The sequence below is a fragment of the Procambarus clarkii genome, chromosome 6 (genome assembly GCF_040958095.1).
Source record: "Procambarus clarkii isolate CNS0578487 chromosome 6, FALCON_Pclarkii_2.0, whole genome shotgun sequence".
Lineage (NCBI taxonomy): Eukaryota > Metazoa > Arthropoda > Malacostraca > Decapoda > Cambaridae > Procambarus > Procambarus clarkii.
In genome coordinates, this window is record NC_091155.1 from 28,376,053 (window position 1) to 28,391,999 (window position 15,947).

Consider the following 15,947-nt stretch of genomic DNA (forward strand, 5'->3'; position numbering starts at 1 on the left):
TTGTGTCTACTCGACCAAATACGTAGGCGTAATCATATACAGTGGCGCCTCGATTAAAGAGTTTAATCTGTTCCGGCACAGAGCTCGTCATGTGGAAAACTCGTCTTGTGAAACAACAACAAAACTGTCGTTGGAGGTGTCCGAGAACCAGCGGGAACACTCGTTGATCGAGGGAAAGCTCGTCAGTCGAGATATATTTTCTGCGAGTGGCTTGCTCGTTACTCGAAATGCTCGTAACTGGAGCCGCTCATCACTCGAGGTTCTACTGTATTACAAGAGCATTCCACTTGTTAACTACCCGTACAGAGTATGAGTACTTTCTCGTTTCCCTTTGGCTCATTTGCGTTTCCAACTTCCACCTGTGTCCTGCATTCTCTCAGTCTGAAGCAGCTATTTTTGTCCACCTTATCTATTCCCCTCAGTATCTTGTAAGTTGTAATCATATCCCCTCTGTTCCTTCTATCCTCTAGGGTTGTGAGAGTTAGTGCTATTGGCCTATTGGCCTATGTTTGGCCAATAGCACTAACTTAGCTTAGCCTTCATAAGCTTGTAGCTTAGCCTTCATAAGCTCTGGCAATAATCTTGTTGCAAACATCTGTACTTTTTAAATTTTGGCCTTATGTTTCACAAGGTGCGGATTCCATACCAGTGATACGTATTCCAATATTGATTGAACAAATGATGTGTAAATTAATTTGAAAAAGAGTCCTGATTAAAATTCCTAAATGATTTTCTTATATTTGACAGCATCCCATATGCTGCCGATGTTATCCTGTTTATGAGTGTCTCCGGTGTGAGTGTTGGATTTATATCCACTCCCAGATCCTTCTCTCTTTCTGATTCCTGTAGCTATCTTCCCCCGTATTGTAGATGCCTTCTTGTCACCTCGCTCCCTTTACTATCCTCATTAAATGGAGAAATGTAGTAAGTGGGGTGCCACATGGGTCCATTTTGGAGCCTACCCTTTTTATCATGTGCATCAATGACATAGATGAATCTATTACAAACCATATCATCAAATTTGCAGATGACAAAGATTTATGCTAAAGTGGGAAATGTTAATGATATTGACGCCTTAATTACAAAGAGATCTGCATGAACTCCACAAATGGTCAGAAGAATGGCAAATGCTTTTTAATAACGACAAATGCAATACAGTACTATGAATGTGGGGCATAACAACCAATGCCACAACTACCAAAATAATAGCATTACATTACAGCAGACTGATGAAGAAAAAGACCTTGGGGTTAAAACCCACCAATCACTAAAAGTTGCACAACAGTAGGAGCAGCAGTCAGAAAAACTAACCAAACCCTTGGAAAATCAAGCGTACTTTTCACTTTAAGGAACAGAAGGTAATGATTCAACTGTAGTCCAAATGCGCCTCTGGTGGGGATTACTGTATTCAAGAATGGAGACTTAATTTTCAGAAGGACATAGCTGTTTTGGAGAAAGTGAAACACCAGGCAAGAAAAGTCATTCCAGAGCTAAGTCATCTCTCGTATCAGGAATGGTTGAAGGCCACAGAGCTAACACTGCAAACCAGGCATGACAGGGCTGATCTCATTGAAACTTTTAAAATACTTAACAAGTTAGAGGATGTTGATCTAGACAATTTTTTCAAAAGGTCAGATGTAACACCACAAACAAGGAGCAACAATTTCAAGATCAACAAACCACAATGTTGGACTGAGAACAGGAGATGCTTTCTATCCCACAGGGTTATAAACCCATGGAACCTCCTACCTGCCGAAGTCGTAAATGCCCAAACTGTGTTTTTTAAAATCTACCTGGAAAAGAGTGTAGCGAATATAGTTTGTAAATAATATACAAACTCATTAGCACTAATTATGAAACTCAAATCTTTTCCCTAATTACAGTTAACATTCCTTCCATCCTTCCAACCTATTAAGAGGACGGTGAGGTGTAGTCCAATCATATGAGCAATTGAGAAGCAATAAATCATCAGTATAATTTCCACAGTGATTCAGTTAACTTCAGTACAGACGCTTCGGAGTTACCACATCACCTCAACCTCAAGAATGTAGCACTCAGCGTGTACAATTCCAACCGACCCTAAGATGCAACAGCTTCGACATAGAGCAGACCGCAGACTACGACCTCATTGAGCTACCACGCTCTCGTTCCCCATCGCGCTCCCACACTCTTGGCCTCATCGAGTTTGGACACTCACCATTCTGCATCGAGCCTCCACGCTCTCATGCATAAAGCTCCGCGAATCGACTCTCTGCTCTGCTCCAAGTTTCGTCTCAACTTTTACGACACTGCCAACAACCGACTGCTGTACCCAAGACTACTAAATAAATGTGAAAACCCACTAAACACCGTGTATCTAATCTACCCAACAACGTAACATAATCGTACGTTACAAGATCATCAAGGCAAATGAGGGGACCTTCGACAAGCTGCTGACTTCCTGCCCGTTGAGGCCACTAGGGTTAGTGGCCCTCAGGTAAATCAGGTAAATTACCTTACACTTGTTGGGATTGAACGTTAGCAGGCATTTGTCTGACCACTCCTGTAGTTTCTCAAGGTTCTCCTGTAACTTTCTGCAGTCCTCATCTGTTTTCACGTTCCTCTTCAGCTTTGCATCATCTGCAAACATTGACATGTCTGAGCTCACTCCACTGGGTAGGACGTTCACATAAATTAAGAACAGCAATGGTCCCAGGACAGAGCTTTGTGGGCAACCCGTCCTCTTAAAAATAACGTCGCTTTTCACTCGTATGCGTGCTATGGCCAAAAATGAACGTAATTTGAAATGAAATCGACTCATGAAAGTGATGTACTGTCCCGTTTTCTGTTCGAGTCCTCTGGCTTACTCAGTAAGGTTAAGAGAGGAAACTTTCTATTAATGTTTTTCATGACGTTTTGAAACTTTAGGAGAATTTCCTGCCATCCTAACCTACCAGAGGACCCTTAACTTGCTGTTTAAAAAAAAAATCCAAAATTAATTTTCAATATTTTTTTATTTTCAAATTACGTTTATTTTCGGCCATACAGGCAAACGGCCAAATTCAGATGTAATTTGTAAGAGGACAGGTTGTTGTGGGACCCCAATTGTTACATTCCCGCAGCTTGAAACCTCCTCTCTGACTGCGACTCTTTGCTTTCTGTCCTTTAGTTACTCTCTTACCCAGTTATCCCAGCTTACCTCTCCATCTTGTACACCAGTCTTTCATGGGGTACTGTGATCACTACCCCAATATTTTGGCCACACCGTGATCACTACCCCTATGTCTTGTCCACACCATGATCACGACTACCTACATCCATTCAAAAAAGCATCTCAATTATTAGGGTGACATTAAATCACTAATTGTGCTCTCTGGAGCATAGAAGAGACAGCATAATTTGCACCTGGAAAATAATGGATTGCTTCCAAATCTGCACTGAAATGGTTACCAGTTTCCCATTTGTGGGGACAGTAATCATGACTAAGCTTATTGAGGTAAGATTATCAACTGTTAAACAATTGTCTCTAAAATTATATATTTCTTGCACTGCATCATATGTATGCTTATATGTTTGCTGCCACAGTTTGCATTTAGTCAGGCCTACAAGTGCAGGTCAACATGCCAGGAGTCATGGCAGAAGGTGCAAATAAGCTCCACTAAAAGCAGTGGTGCAATAATTATTCCAAAAGACAATTCTATAAAAATCTAAGAATCTGTGTACAGCTATTTAAAACCTCACTCTAAATGTATTAGGGGGCATAATTAGCTAATCTCTTTAGGCATTCAAGGGAAAACTTAATAAACACCTCCAAAGGGATCAACCAGACTGATTCCTATTCCAGACTACGTGCAGCAGTGTCCATCAGCCTGACAGATATAATCAAGCAAGAGTATTAGTCAGAAACCGAGGATATGCGCACTTGACCTTGTGCACGAATGTATATTGGAATGTATATTAAGATTATATATACCTTTGTATGTGTGTGTATATTATATATATATATATATATATATATATATATATATATATATATATATATATATATATATATATATATATATATATATTATATATATATATATTACTAAATATGACCGAAAAAGTAAGATTAATAATTCTAACACGAATTTTCTCAATCTTTCGTACATTTCTTTTCACTGTTGGAGGTTGTTACGACCCTGGGTTTTCCAGTGGAAACCAGAGGTCAAAATTGAGCTATTAAACTTTCTGGTAGTACAGTTGAGTGCATCGCGAGCGGCAATTGTTAGTATCTTCCCTGCCAGACGTAAGACTATTATTGTTTCTCAAAGAGCATTTAAAGACTGAGCTGGGGGTTGATTATTAAATAATAACATAGGCACCAACTTTGCTTACTAATACCTTCTAATCATTTGTAAAGTAACAATACATTGCATAGGGGAAGATCTTTAATGTGCTTAGCTGCACGATCAATTAGGCTCCTTCCGGCACCACATGGGAGGCCTAGCTGGTCGCTAGGAGGTCCTTCTCTGGCTGGCATTCGTGCGGACGAGACCTACTCTGTGGCTGCACCCCTAATCTCCTCCCTTCTCCTCTTACTTATTTCCCTTACCTTAAGTTCCTGTACCCTTAAGTTAAGTATTGTTTGATTTCTAAGTGTACCTACTCTGGTAGTAACGATTGGTGAGACCTGGGGGTAGTAGTTGCCAGTGTTTTGGGTAACCCTAAGTGTTGTGTTTGGTATTAGGGTACCGCATGGTCTCACTACCCTAAGCTGCATCCAGCTTCAGTGCTTATCCAGTAGTACTTTACCCTAGCTTGTTCTTAGTGTAAACCTTGTATCCTGCCTACGTGGACCAAGGCTTTTAACGTAAGATAGTGTGGTAAAGTTATTATTATTATTGTTATTGGTGTGAGTGTATATGGGGGGTTGTTAAGGGGTTAATAAATAAGTACATGAATTACAGAGTATCCCTTCTTCCTGTGTGGGAGCGCATTGATCAACCCTTAGACTAACATATATGGTCTAGTAGCAAGTTATTACTACTGTGGATAGTTTATTTTGGGGGCCGGGCCTTTTAGCTCTCCCATATTTGATACTCTGTCTTCTAACTACCCTTACCCCTTAATAGTACCAGTACCCCATAGAAGCCCCACACACCATTATTTATAACAGAGGTAAATCAAAAATCAATTCTCCAAAATTCATTTTTATTTCTAGTCTGACGCGACACGAGCGTGTTTCGTAAAACTTATTACATTTTCAAAGACTTTAGTTTACAAATACACAACTGAATAGAACTTACGCATCTCCGATTTTATATCTACATTTGAGTGAGGTGGATGAGGTGAGGTGGCATTAATAGGGTATTAATTTCATCGAAATTAATACCCTATTAATGCCACCTCTTGTTCTGTCTTGTGTTGATGAAATTAATACCCTATTAATGCCACCTCACCCCATCCACCTCACTCAAATGTAGATATAAAATCGGAGATGCGTAAGTTCTATTCAGTTGTGTATTTGTAAACTAAAGTCTTTGAAAATGTAATAAGTTTTACGAAACGCGCTCGTGTCGCGTCAGACTAGAAATAAAAATGAATTTTGGAGAATTGATTTTTTATTTACCTCCAACAGTGAAAAGAAATGTACGAAAGATTGAGAAAATTCGTGTTAGAATTATTAATCTTATTTTTCGGTCATATTTAATAATATATGTCTACAGGAAAGACTGCTACCAAAATATACTAATTATATATATATATATATATATATATATATATATATATATATATATATATATATATATATATATATATATATATATATATATATATATATATATATATATACACATACATACACACACACACACACACACAAACACACACACACACACACACAAACACACACACGGGTACCTTGGTTTAAGAGTTTAATTCGTTCCTGGAGACGGCTCGTAACCCGAAAACTCGTAAACCGAAGCTAATTTCCCCATAAGAAATAATGGGAAACTAATTAATCCGTTCCCGACTACCCAAAAACCTCACTTGAAACTAAATTTTTTACTTAATTCATCAAAATCTACACTACAAAAGTATGTTCAAGTTATTACTTACCCTTGCTGATGACTGTTGTTGGCGTATGCAAGATGGTGAGGAGGAGAGGTGTTACTGTTTGGAAGGGGAGTCCCCTTCCATTATAACATCAGGCAGTGAGGACTTCACTGGTGTATACACACTGGCACATTTTGCCTGTACTGTATACCACTAGGACTTGCGTGTCTTACTAAGAATCTGTCTAAAGACACTTGTTTTTCCCTAGATTTTAACACTTGTCTGTAGTAAGACATCACATTGTCATTTAAAAGGTCAATGCAACGACCTGCTACAGCTTCATCTGGGTGAGTTTTTTCAACAAAACTTTGCAGTTCTTCCCAAACTTCACACATTTTCTTAATGAAGATGGGACATCCTCTACTGCCTCTACTCACAACTATTTCCTTAGGTTGAACCTTACTACTGGCTTTCTTGGGACCCATGGCGAGATATATAATAAATTTTATGCTCAAATAGCAAAAAATCCGAAAAGAAACAGTAAATCCTTGTGAAGAATTCAGGTGGGTAGTCACTGGGCGCGAGGCACTGGTAACGTTATAAGAGTACGACAGCCTGCTGAAATCTATGCTAGAAAAAGCCCTCAACCTTTCTCTCAGCGACTCAGTGGAAACAGGCCTCCCTTCCTGTCAGACAGACTCGGGGGCCTCTGCGTTCGCACAGCAACACAAATTGCTGTACCAGCATTCCTGTCTTCTTCAGTGGCGTCTGACAACCTGGTGAAGGAAATCCTCCCCGAATACCTAGTTCAACAGGCAGAGATACATGATCCCAGCTTTACAGACGGCACCACCAAATGGGTCTCTCTCACAGGACCAGCACCCCAACCACCACTTTCTGAAGCCTATAAGCAATCCAGCTGGGATCGCCCCATTGCCGAACAAGAAGCTGCAGCATTGCTAGAAGCTGCAATACCACCACATGACACTGCCCGACATTTTTTATAAATTTTACTGTAAATTATCTACTTAAAATTATCTGTTAGTTTAAGGACTTGCCCGAAACGCTATGCGTGCTAGTGGCTTTACAAGAATGTAAAATCAACTTCATTTCTATGTTCTCTCTTAACCCCAATGTACCTTCTTGTATATAGATAAATAACGATTAATCTCAAGCTGAGTAAGTTACATAATGATTTCTATGTCAAGGGGATAGCACATGAATTATGTTTATATATAAAATCACTGAAGCACCTGCGGAGTAGGTAACAATGGGTCAGAGTTGACGTCGATGGCTGCAGGGTGTTTCATGCTTCTTGTGTCAGGGGTCTCCATGCCGGCGCCTGTACCCTGGTGGGTGTCTAATGGCTGAGTGAGTGTGGCTGGTCGGCTGACCTCATCCATGCGTCACGCTCTGGTCGACCAGGATGCCACCCGTAAGGTTTGGCTGAAGAATGGCGGAGCTCCACTCGCGTCAAAGTTAAGACGTTTTAATGGGCAATCAGGTTGTGGCTTTCATAATCAGGAAGGTTTACGAGCAGAAACAGTCAAGTGCCTGCCTCTTCATTAAAGACGCATGCCGCCGTGCTCTCATGGAATGGAAACTTTCTTACCGGATCCTCCACTAGTAATAATGGCACTGGGAAATTACCAGCCAGCGAACCCTTGACGAGATATTAACTAGTCTCAGAGATGCACTTGTGTTCTGGTTCACCACCAATAATACATCGCAGGCAATTTGTGGAGCAAGAGCATTATTTATTACTGTAAAGCTGTGTCTGTCTTGTTATTGTTTGAAAGATGTTTTTTATTTTCAAAATAGCACAGCTACTAGTCAGCCCGTTCTCACGATTTGACACTAAATAAAATTGCAATGGCTTTGTCTAAGCAGAAACATGTGAACCATAAGTAAGGAACTTGTATATTATATTACATACTTCTGAGGTACCTGGCGTTGGCCGAGTGAAGAATAGGGGCCACATCTTCACCATTCACCAGCCACTTTGACTGGACGGTAGAGCAACGGTCTCGCTCCATGCAGGTTGGCGTTCAATCCCCGACCGTCTAAGTGGTTGGGCACCATTCTTTCCCCTCGTCCAATCTCAAATCTTCCTCCTGACCCCTTCAAAGTGCTATAAAATCGTAATGACTTGGCGCTTTCCCCTGATAATTAAAAAAAATCTTCGCCATACTCGCTCCTCATCATTGTAACATCTTCATTTTCCAAATACTTCCGGGCCGGGAGTTTCCCCAGAATCAAAATGTAGTGGTAAATGTCTTCAAGCACAATTGAAATTGAAATAAGTTTATTGAGGTATAAATACACAAAAATGGATGAGGTAGCTCAAGCTATTCACACCCCATTCACTTCCATCCTTCCAACAGTAGCTGAGCTGAGGAGACGACGACGTTTAACGGTCCGTCCTGGACCATCGACTTGATAATGGTCCAGGACGGACCGAAACGTCGTCGTCTCCTCAGCTATTCGTGTGTGGTTTGGTCATCAGGTAAACGTGCATAATGTACTGAACATTAGATCCAGACATGAAGGGCCTCTAGTACCACATAAAATTACGTCTTGAAACCGGGCGGGGGTGGTGGGAGCTGCTCATATTAGCCTGAGAAAGGTTTAACATCCTCCGGTGTATTGCTTCTTCTCTGAACACGTTGATTTTCTACCTCTAAGTGGCGTTATTTTACATCTTTTGTTGCGCCTGCGCCTCTCGAAGGGAAATATCAGGAGAAAGCGCCAAGCCATTACGACTACTCGAAGCAAATTATTTTAATTATATCAGCCCTTCCATTAATAATTCCCCGTATGTACCTCTCTCCCCAGCTGCAACTATTACCGTTTCATTACTGCCAGTAAGTCACATGGTTAATTAAACTATTACACGCGCCAGCGATGTGGATACGTTTTGTGCCGGCGTTTATAAGCTTTGAATTTGAAGGGGTTATTAGCTTACAATAAAAATTCAAATTACCAAGGTGACATTCTTTGAAAATGTAATTATTTTAGTATAGTATAGGCATCCTGCAGTCACGGGGAGACTATGGAGTTGCTCTCGGGTTGTCTAGGCAAAAGTGTCCTCTCCAGGGTGCAAAGCCTGGGTAGGTCGATATGGAGAAGCTGTTGCCCATGCAGCTATATTACTACTTAATATATGTTACCCATGTATTAAGTATTAAGCTTTAATGCTTATAATACATATAAATATTAACGTTCATGTTATTCATCCTTATCAGTTTTGAAAGTTTTACTGTAAAGTTTAAATTAGGAAAGATCTGGGTAAATATTGGTTTATGAATAAGATTATGAATTCATGGAGCAAATTACCAGAACTGCCGATTGTTACAAGCGACATTTAGACATACATATGAATGAGTTTGATTGGGTATAAATAGGAGCTGCCTGGCATGGGTCAATATGCCGTCCCCAGCTGGGTTTGTTCTTATGCTCTAAAATTAAGAGTCGTCACATCCCGTGGTTGGTACTGGACTCCATACTCATCCCGTGGGTGGTACTGGACCCCATACCCATCCCGTGAGTGGTACTGGGGTGGTACGTGGGGTGGTAAGTAACACAGTTAACGTATATATATCCATAGTCTTCAATAGTACAGTTGGTTCAAGAACTGAACCACGACACACACTAAAGTGAGCAGTTTACATGTGTGGCGAGATACATACAGTTTAACTAGTCATGCACCCACAGCCCACCGAGTCATGGAGAGTTTACAATCATGTACACTAAGATAACTTTCCGGATTTGTTTAGGATTTCTGGAATTACCTCATAATGAACAAAATACTTACACATTTCTTGAATATTTGCAATATAATTATCTGTAAATTCTGACATTTTTTCATTTAATCGCATAGTGACACAAGGTATGGGAGTAGTTCTGCTGACAGAGTTTACATTTGGTAAGGTCTACTTCAGCAGGTGGGTTCAAACTCCTAGAGGTACTTGTAGCCGAGCCTAAGCCTATCAGTAGTAACGTCAAGGTGTCTGCTAACCTCGGAGGCACAACAGACTGTGCAAAATAGCCCCATTGAAAAGTAGGGTTGTAATGAGGTGTAGTGTGTCTGTAAGACATGTTGAAGACGTGTCTCAGATGGTTATGGCGCATTCTTTACACTTTCCTACCTGACTTTATGTCCACCCTTGTACTTAATTAAACACCTGAAGTGATTGATACTTTCTGTGTGTGTGTGCGTGTGTGTACTCACCTATATGTACTCACCTATATGTGCTTGCAGGATCGAGCATTGACTCTTGGATCCCGCCTTTCTAGCTATCGGTTGTTTACAGCAATGACTCCTGTCCCATTTCCCTATCATACCTAGTTTTAAAAGTATGAATAGTATTTGCTTCCACAACCTGTTCCCCAAGTGCATTCCATTTTTCTACTACTCTCACGCTAAAAGAAAACTTCCTAACATCTCTGTGACTCATCTGAGTTTCCAGTTTCCACCCATGTCCCCTCGTTCTGTTATTATTACGTGTGAACATTTCATCTATTTCCACTTTGTCAATTCCCCTGAGTATTTTATATGTCCCTATCATATCTCCTCTCTCCCTTCTTTTCTCTAGTGTCGTAAGGTTCAGTTCCTTCAGCCGCTCTTCATATCCCATCCCTCGTAGCTCTGGGACAAGCCTCGTCGCAAACCTCTGAACCTTCTCCAGTTTCTTTATGTGTTTCTTCAGGTGGGGGCTCCATGATGGCGCGGCATACTCTAAGACGGGTCTCACGTAGGCAGTGTAAAGCGCCCTAAAAGCTTCCTCATTTAGGTTTCTGAATGAAGTTCTTATTTTCGCCAGTGTAGAGTACGCTGCTGTCGTTATCCTATTTATATGTGCCTCAGGAGTTAGATTAGGTGTCACATCCACTCCCAGGTCTCTTTCTCGAATCGTTACAGGTAGGCTGTTCCCCTTCATTGTGTACTGTCCCTTTGGTCTCCTGTCACCTGATCCCATTTCCATAACTTTACATTTACTGGTGTTAAACTCCAGTAGCCATTTCCCTGACCATCTCTGCAGCCTGTTTAAGTCCTCTTGGAGGATCCTACAATCCTCGTCTGTCACAACTCTTCTCATTAATTTTGCGTCATCTGCAAACATTGACATGTATGATTCCACTCCTGTAAACATATCATTTACGTAAATTAGAAAGAGGATTGGTCCCAGCACCGATCCTTGAGGTACTCCACTTGTTACTGTTCGCCAGTCCGACTTTTCGCCCCTTACCATTACCCTCTGGCTCCTTCCTGTTAGGTAGTTCTTCACCCATACTAGGGCCTTTCCGCTTACTCCTGCCTGCCTCTCAAGTTTGTATAGCAGTCTCATGTGCGGTACCGTATCAAAGGCCTTTTGGCAGTCAAGAAATATGCAGTCTGCCCAGCCTTCTCTGTCCTGCCTTATCCTTGTTACTTTATCATAGAATTCTAAAAGGTTTGTTAGGCATGATTTCCCTGTCCAGAACCCATGTTGGTGCTTGTTTACAAACCCAATGCTCTCCAGGTGCTCAACAAGTCTTAGCCTAATTATTCTTTCAAGAATTTTGCAGGGGATGCTTGTCAGTGATACGGGTCTGTAGTTAAGTGCCTCCTCCCTATCACCCTTTTTGAAAATCGGTACGACATTTGCCTCCTTCCAGCAACTGGGCAATTCTCCCGACATAAGTGACTCATTAAAGATCATTGCCAGAGGCACGCTGAGAGCCTGCGCTGCCTCTTTGAGTATCCACGGTGATACTTTGTCTGGTCCAACAGCTTTATTTGCATCCAGTGTTGTCAACTGTTTCATTACATCCTCTGCTGTCACCTCTATATCCGATAGTCTTTCATCTTGGGTAATCTCTTCTAACAATGGGAGCTGCTCAGGCTCGGTTGTGAACACTCCATGGAATTTTGCATTCAGTACCTCGCAGATTTCCTTGTCGCTTTCTGTATATGCCCCTTCTGTTTTCCTCAGTCTTGTCACTTGGTCATTTACCGACATCTTCCTTCTTATATGGCTATGTAGTAATTTTGGTTGCTTTTTCGCTTTGACTGCAATATCGTTCTCATAATTCCTTTCCGACACTCGTCTTATGTTAATGTAATCATTCCTAGCTCTGTTACATCTAATCCTGTTGTCCTCTGTCCTTTGTCTTCTGTACTTCCTCCACTCCCTCCTGCTTCTCACCTTTGCTTCCTGACACTGTCTATTAAACCATGGGTTATTATATTCCCTCCTGCTTTTTTCCTTTATTGTTGGAATAAATCTATCTTCAGCCTCCTTGCATTTCAATATGACTTGGTTCATCATACCTTGCACTGTTTTGTGTGTGTGTGTGTGTGTGTGTGTGTGTGTGTGTGTGTGTGTGTGTGTGTGTGTGTGTGTGTGTGTGTGTGTATTCACCTAGTTGTGTTTGCGGGGGTTGAGCTTTGCTCTTTCGGCCCGCCTCTCAACTGTTAATCAACTGTTTACTACTATTTTTTTTTCTCCACACCACACACACACACACACACCAGGAAGCAGCCCGTGACAGCTGACTAACTCCCAGGTACCTATTTACTGCTAAGTAACAGGGGCATTGAGGGTGAAAGAAACTTTGCCCATTTATTTCTGCCTGGTGCGGGGAATCGAACCCGCGCCACAGAATTACGAGTTCTTTGCGCTATCCACCAGGCTACCAGGCCCCTATGTGTGTGTGTGTGTGTGTGTGTGTGTGTGTGTGTGTGTGTGTGTGTGTGTGTGTGTGTGTGTGTGTGCGCGCGTCCGCTTGCGTGCGTGCACACACCTGCAGTTATCTCTGCTAAAATAAACGTATTACTTCACACCAGGACATTTGCCTTGGAACTGTGAAGTCACGGTCTTAAATTTCGCAATCTCAGATTAAAGACGGCGCTCACGTATTACAAGCCGAGGTCCCTCATGGCTCACGCAGCAGCCAGCGGGGGGGCTCTTGGACACAAGGGCCGACCCTGATCCTCTCATTATTAACATCTTTATTGACAAAATTAATACACACCTTTGCCTCCTCGGAGTATTTTAATGACGTCATATTAGAGTGAGGTGCTGCTCCTATTCACTACCACGCAGGACAGAGGATCATACACAAAACAATAAGTAGAAACTGTAGATTTAGATATTTCATGAAGTTACAATCTGCTACATCAGAAAAACTCATGAATGGATATATCACCCACAGGTGATATATATATATCCATTATAACACATCAAGTGGGGGACCATTACTGCTGACACCCACCATAGTCACCCATTACTAAAGTCAACACAATCTCAACTACTTCAGCGTCAGTTAAGAGTAGCCGCAAAAGTTTATGTAAGCAATACTTTACAAACTTTTTATAAACTTTTTTTCTGCAAACAGCAACAGAGCCAACCAAACAACCCAAAATAAGGTTAGAATGAGGACATTGAACCAATCACCATTCAGATAGGTTAAGCGGGGTTTAGCCTGGTTCCACACCCTGACTTATTTTATAACAGTTTTGCCACGGCTGCTGCTATCAAACAATTGAGCACTGTGTGCAGGCGATGAGTCACAATAACGTGGCTAAAGTATGTTGACCAGACCACACACTAGAAGGTGAAGGGACGACGACGTTTCGGTCCGTCCTGGACCATTCTCATTCGACTTGAGAATGGTCCAGGACGGACCGAAACATCGTCGTCCCTTCACCTTCTAGTGTGTATGGTCTGGTCAACAATTGAGCACTGTCTACACTGTCTACATGTCCTAGCTCTCACCCCCAATATCCTACACGAAAATCAACTTAATATCGGGCTGTAAACAAAAAAAAATTCACCAGCGCAGGTGCCTGATTTGAATATATATTGCTCTACTGGGCCACACTTTTTGGGATCAAGTTGTACCTATATATATAGTGACAGAAAAATAAAACTTCAATACATATAAACTAATTTTATTCCTAGTTTTCCCTGTTGTGAGTAACTACTACAGTGAGCGTGAAATAGCAAATAATAATTGTCACAGTCTATTTTTTGCAATTCAAAATGATCAGGATTCCGTTGCTTCCAGCACCCATGGGCCAAATTTGTGTTTCCACAAATAAGTATTTAAATCAAACATGAGAAAATAATCATCGTAACTGTGTTGATGAGTATGATGAATACTCAACAAGAGTGTTACTAAAAGTATGATGAAGTTATAATGACGTTAAGCTGTGACTACTGGTCAAGGCTTCTAGCTGTGGCTACTGGTCAAGGCTTCTGTGGCTACTGGTCAAGGCTTCTGTGACTACTGGTCAAGGCTTCTAACTGTGACTACTGGTCAAGGCTTCTAACTGGGACTACTGGTCAAGGCTTCTAACTGGGACTACTGGTCAAGGCTTCTGTGACTACTGGTCAAGGCTTCTAACTGTGACTACTGGTCAAGGCTTCTAACTGTGACTACTGGTCAAGGCTTCTAGCTGTGACTACTGGTCAAGGCTTCTAACTGTGGCTACTGGTCAAGGCTTCTAACTGTGGCTACTGGTCAAGGCTTCTGTGACTACTGGTCAAGGCTTCTAACTGTGGCTACTGGTCAAGGCTTCTAACTGTGACTACTGGTCAAGGCTTCTAACTGTGGCTACTGGTCAAGGCTTCTAACTGTGACTACTGGTCAAGGCTTCTAACTGTGACTACTGGTCAAGGCTTCTAACTGTGGCTACTGGTCAAGGCTTCTAACTGTGACTACTGGTCAAGGCTTCTAACTGTGGCTACTGGTCAAGGCTTCTAACTGTGACTACTGGTCAAGGCTTCTAACTGTGACTACTGGTCAAGGCTTCTAACTGTGACTACTGGTCAAGGCTTCTAACTGTGACTACTGGTCAAGGCTTCTAACTGTGACTACTGGTCAAGGCTTCTAACTGTGACTACTGGTCAAGGCTTCTAACTGGGACTACTGGTCAAGGCTTCTAACTGTGACTACTGGTCAAGGCTTCTAACTGTGACTACTGGTCAAGGCTTCTAACTGTGACTACTGGTCAAGGCTTCTAACTGTGACTACTGGTCAAGGCTTCTAACTGTGACTACTGGTCAAGGCTTCTAACTGTGACTACTGGTCAAGGCTTCTAACTGTGACTACTGGTCAAGGCTTCTAACTGTGACTACTGGTCAAGGCTTCTAACTGTGACTACTGGTCAAGGCTTCTAACTGTGGCTACTGGTCAAGGCTTCTTCCCACCTGTAACCCAACGACGCTTATTTGATGTATTTTGTAACTTAGTGTAATGGAATATAGCTTTTGTAAAGTCATAATATCATCCGCATTGTTGTTGTTTTGTAGTTGTTTTTACACAGGATACAAGAGATTACTTCTGATTCTTGGAAGCAGACTTAGAGCTCTCTCTTCCCGCAGTTCATCTTAAAGCCTTACCCTACTAGCTCTCCGTGGAGCACGATCTGCCAATCTGTTTACAACCAGGGGTCTCAATTACTGCTGGGGGAGCAGGGGCGTCTTCCCTGGCCCAAGCCTGGAACCCGGCCGATATCGCAGGCGAGGCAGAGCGGCCAAGCAACTCTTTAACATACTTTTACATTATCTTCACTTATACACACTCTAAAATTAAAGTGAAGTTTCTCCTGCAGTCTTTTAAGACGTGTTATTACCCAGGGAGTCTTTATCACCACTACCAAGTCCAAGTTTCACCCTAGTGGAAAATTGTAATACGGACCTAATTTTTTTTCTGAGTAAGCGTCCAGTGTTGCCACTGGCGGGTGACGTCACTGGCAAATTTTTGGAATGAAAGGTTCACTATTTCACGCACACGACAGCAACAACAACTACTACTATTACTACTACTACTACTACTACTACTGGGATAATGAACCGAGAGGCAGGCTTCACTCTCACAGTTACGTGAACTAAACCGCCGGACAATAAAGCCAGCCTAGAGAGGATAATTACTTTCCTTGA

General features: G+C 41.8%; 1 protein-coding gene across 10 annotated transcripts in view; it reads right to left on the reverse strand.

The window, feature by feature from the left end:
• Nep3 (Neprilysin 3) overlaps positions 1–15,947 on the reverse strand; it is a 97,883-nt gene that overhangs the window by 54,157 nt on the left and 27,779 nt on the right. For 2 of the 10 annotated variants that reach the window (XM_045736064.2, XM_045736063.2), the window contains exon 2: positions 2,495–2,619. The exons of 3 other annotated variants lie outside the window; for them this stretch is intronic. Coding sequence is in view for 2 of the 7 variants with exons in the window: in XM_045736055.2 (XP_045592011.2) it covers positions 7,272–7,421 (150 nt within the window). In the remaining 5 variants the exon portion in view is untranslated. Of the gene's footprint in view, positions 1–2,494; positions 2,620–6,081; positions 6,107–7,271; positions 7,647–7,954; positions 8,396–15,947 lie in introns of those variants that run through there. 5 more of the 10 variants (XM_069307582.1, XM_045736066.2, XM_045736056.2 and 2 more) reach the window with 5 other exon arrangements.